Genomic DNA, 3858 nt, shown 5'->3' on the forward strand with positions numbered 1-3858 from the left:
GGGAGCTCACCAACTCCAGTAGGACAGGGAAGAACCAGCATAGGTCCAAACTAGTCCCTCTGAATGTAGGTGACAGTTGTATGGCTGGGGCAGACTGAGGGGCCACTGGCAGTGGCACCAGGATTTATCCCTACTGCTTGTACTGGCTTTTTGGGAACCTATTCTTTTTGGATGGATACCTTGTTCAGCCTAGATATAGTAGGGAGGGCCTTGGACCTTCCCCAAAGCAATGTGCCTTACCCTCTCTGTGGAGTGAATGGGGATGGACTGGGGTAGGAGTAGCTAAAGGGAATGGGAGGAGGGGACGGAGTGAGAACTGTGATTGTTATGTAAAATGGAAAAAGATAGTTTCCTTTCTTTAAAGAAAAAGAAAAAAGGAGGTATTTCCTTGCTGAAGTGGAAAGACTGTACTTATCTGTGGTAATAAGGACCAATATTTCAAGTGCAGTTGTGGATGGTGTGGGTTTAGCAGCATGGTGGTTGTAGGTTAGGATATTGCAATGGGGCTCACCCTCCCCCAAGTGCAGGGATCACTGTTGTGCACCACCATGCCCAGCTTGAGGCGTGGCTTTTCTACATTATTCACTCTATGAGCTTCTCTCCTGTTACTGCAATAGAACACCATGGCTAGAGGCAATTTATAAAAGGAAGAATACATTTGAGCTTGTAGTTCCAAAGGGATAAGAGTCCATCATGGCAGGAAGGCAGCAGGAGCAGGACACTGAGAGCTCCTGATTTCAAACACAAGCAAGAGGGGTTAAAGGAAGTGCTGTGTTGTTTTAATATCTCAAAGTTTATCTCCAGTCACCAGCTTCCACCAGCAAAGGGACACCAACTTCCCCAAAGAGCATCATTACCTGAGGAACAAGTGGTTAAATATGCAAGCCTATAGGGATGTTTTTTCATTTAAACCACCGCATTCCACTCTCTGGGATCTGCAGGCTCTTTACCTTATGATAATGAAATTTAATCCAACTTTAGAAGTCCCCATAGCCATTCACTATCTCAGCATTATGTAAAGATCTAAAATATCAAGTTTCTCTCAACTGTTATTATCTATAAAATCAAAATTATACCTTTCTAATATACAACAGAACAGTTATACATTGTCATTCCAAAAAAGAAAAATCTGGGAATAATGAGGAAATACTGTACCATAGTAAGACTGCAACTAAGTAGGGAACACTCCAAATCCTGTAGCTCTATGTCTGAGTCAAATGACCTATATGGCACCATCCCTCCAACTTTGCTGCTTGCTGGATCTCAATCTCAATAGTTATCTCTTTCTCTCTCTCTCTCTCTCTCTCTCTCTCTCTCTCTCTCTCTCTCTCTGGAATCCTGAGCATAGGAAACCTCAAACCCCACCCTTAGAGTGACACACATCCTCCAACAAGGCCATACCCATTCCACAAGGTGATACCTCCTAGTAGTGGCACTCCTTATGAGATTATGGGGGCCAGTTACTTTCAAACTACCACAATTTAAAAACCAAATTGTTTTGAATGTTTCACCATAAGGAAATGATAAATGTAGAATTGGAAAAATTGTTCAGTGAGTAGAAGTGCTTGGTGCACAGAATCAGACCCGAGTTTAGATCCCCAACAATCACATAAAAAAAGGCATGGCCAAATAAATAAATAAAATAAAAAAAAAGGCATGGCCATGTGCCTGTTTAACTCCAGCACCATGTGGAGTAGAAATGGGAGGATCATTTGCTTCCCTTCTTAATCAACTAGACAATTCTACTTCTACTATTTTAATTACTAGGCAGTATTATAATAGTTCATTTTAAGAAAAATTACCCTAGTGAAATGATGTGAGATGTCCTTCTGTATATGTGTTGCTTTTATTGATTGATGAATAAAGTTGTTTTGGCCAACGGCTTAGCAGAGCAAAGGCAGGCAGAAAATTGCTGACAGAGGTTTCCGTCCTGCCTGGTTTCACAGTCATCCAATCCCAAAGAAATAAACAGAGGTCTACATTAATTATAAACTGGTTGGCCTATTGGCTCAGGCTCCTTATTAACTCTTATATCCTTCATTAAACCAAAATTCTTGTTTGTGTTAGCCACATGGCTTAGTTCCCTTTATCAGTAAGACATTCTCGTCTTGTTTCTTCTGTGTCTGGGTGAAAACTGCAGACTGAGCCTTTCCTCTTCCCAGTCCTCCTGTTCTGGTCACCCTACCTGTAATTCCTGACTGGCTATTGGTGAATCCGCATTTTATTAAACCAGTACAAGTGGCAAACCTTTACAGGGTACAAGACCATTGTGCCACAGCAGGAAATCTGAACAGAGATATAGAGAAAGAGTAGGCAGAGTCAAGTAGACACCATGTAGCTGCCAAAGGAAAAAGATGCTGGAAAACCTTACTGGTAGGCCACATAGCCTCATGACCATACACAGATTAATAGAAATGGGATAATTTAAGATGTAAGAGCTACCTAGAAATATGCCTAAGCAGTATTGCATTTAATATAGTTTCTGTGTGATTACTTGAGTCTGGGTGACCGAGAAACTAGAGCACAGCCTCCATTTACAGTGAAAAAAAGAGGTTAATAATATTGACGTTAATTATCTACTACATAAATAATCTCAAAAATTACCATCATGTCCTATCACACTGTCATTTTCTTTTTACAAAATACTCTCCCCAGAGCCCCCTTCATATCTCTGTTCCTCAGGCTATAGATGAAGGGGTTCAGCATGGGGGTCACCATTGTGTACATTGTAGCAATGATAGTCTCCTTCACAGTAGAGTGACTACCTGATGAACATAAATACAGACCAATAACTGTCCCATAGAACAGTGACACCACAGACAAATGGGAACCACAGGTAGAGAAGGCTTTACGGATACCTCTGGAAGAAGGAACCTTGAGAATAGAGGCAACAATTCGTGCATAGGACACAATGATGAGCACAAATGGAATGACAAGAATGATGCCTCCCATGATAAATATGACCAACTCGTTAACATGTGTGTCAGAGCAGGACAGCTTCAGCAGAGCAGACATGTCACAGAAAAAGTGGGGGATCACATTGTCCTCACAAAATGACAATCTGGCCAGAAGCAGGGTATGCAGCATGGCATGGAAGGTGGTCAGCACCCAGGACAGCACCACTAGATTCACACATACCTTAGGACTCATGATGCTGGTGTAATGAAGGGGGAAGCAGATAGCCACATAGCGGTCATAGGCCATGGCCACTAGGAGGAAGCTCTCAAGGTCTCCAAAAAGCAAGTAAAAGTACATTTGTACCAGGCAGCCTGCATAAGAAATAGATGGAACTTGACTCTGCATGTTCTGCAGCAATTTGGGCATTATGACTGAGGAAAAACAGAGGTCAGAGAAGGACAAGTTGCTGAGTAAGGAATACATGGGTGTGTGGAGATGGGAGTCCAGGTGAATGAGGATGATGATGATGAGGTTCCCCAGGACAGTGGTGAGGTACATGGCCAGGAACAGGGCATAGAACAGGTACTGGTGTTCTGGGGGGATGGGCAGTCCCAGAAGGAGAAACCAGGAGAAGACAGTTTGGTTCCCTTCCGTCATGCTGTGTCACCTGAATCTTTAAGAGAAAATTTTAAAAGTCATTTAAATCCAAATAAAAATTAATACATTTCAGTGATACACAATCTGCTAACTGTACTTGAATAATTGATTGCATCCTCATAAACTGAAAAAAAACATTTCTTTCTTTTGTGTGTTTTTGACACATAGACTCCCTTCGTAGCCTTGGTTGGCCTGGAGCTCCCTATATAGACCCAGTGGGCCTAGAAATTAGAGATCTCCCTGTTTCTGATTCCTGAGTGCTGGAACTTAAGGTGTGCACCACAAAATGTGAATTAAATTTTT

The 3858-nt window shown here is 42.1% G+C and overlaps 1 protein-coding gene across 1 annotated transcript; it reads right to left on the minus strand.

The window, feature by feature from the left end:
- Window positions 1–2616: 2616 nt before the first annotated feature.
- LOC121456417 (olfactory receptor 1468-like) lies at window positions 2617–3555 on the minus strand. Its single transcript, XM_041664543.1, has one exon. It carries the CDS (start codon window positions 3553–3555, stop codon window positions 2617–2619), a length of 939 nt encoding a protein of 312 aa, XP_041520477.1.
- Window positions 3556–3858: the final 303 nt, after the last annotated feature.

This window comes from Microtus oregoni, unplaced genomic scaffold (genome assembly GCF_018167655.1).
Source record: "Microtus oregoni isolate MIOR12 unplaced genomic scaffold, Mior012 000015F_ref0000493, whole genome shotgun sequence".
NCBI classification, from domain to species: Eukaryota; Metazoa; Chordata; class Mammalia; order Rodentia; family Cricetidae; genus Microtus; species Microtus oregoni.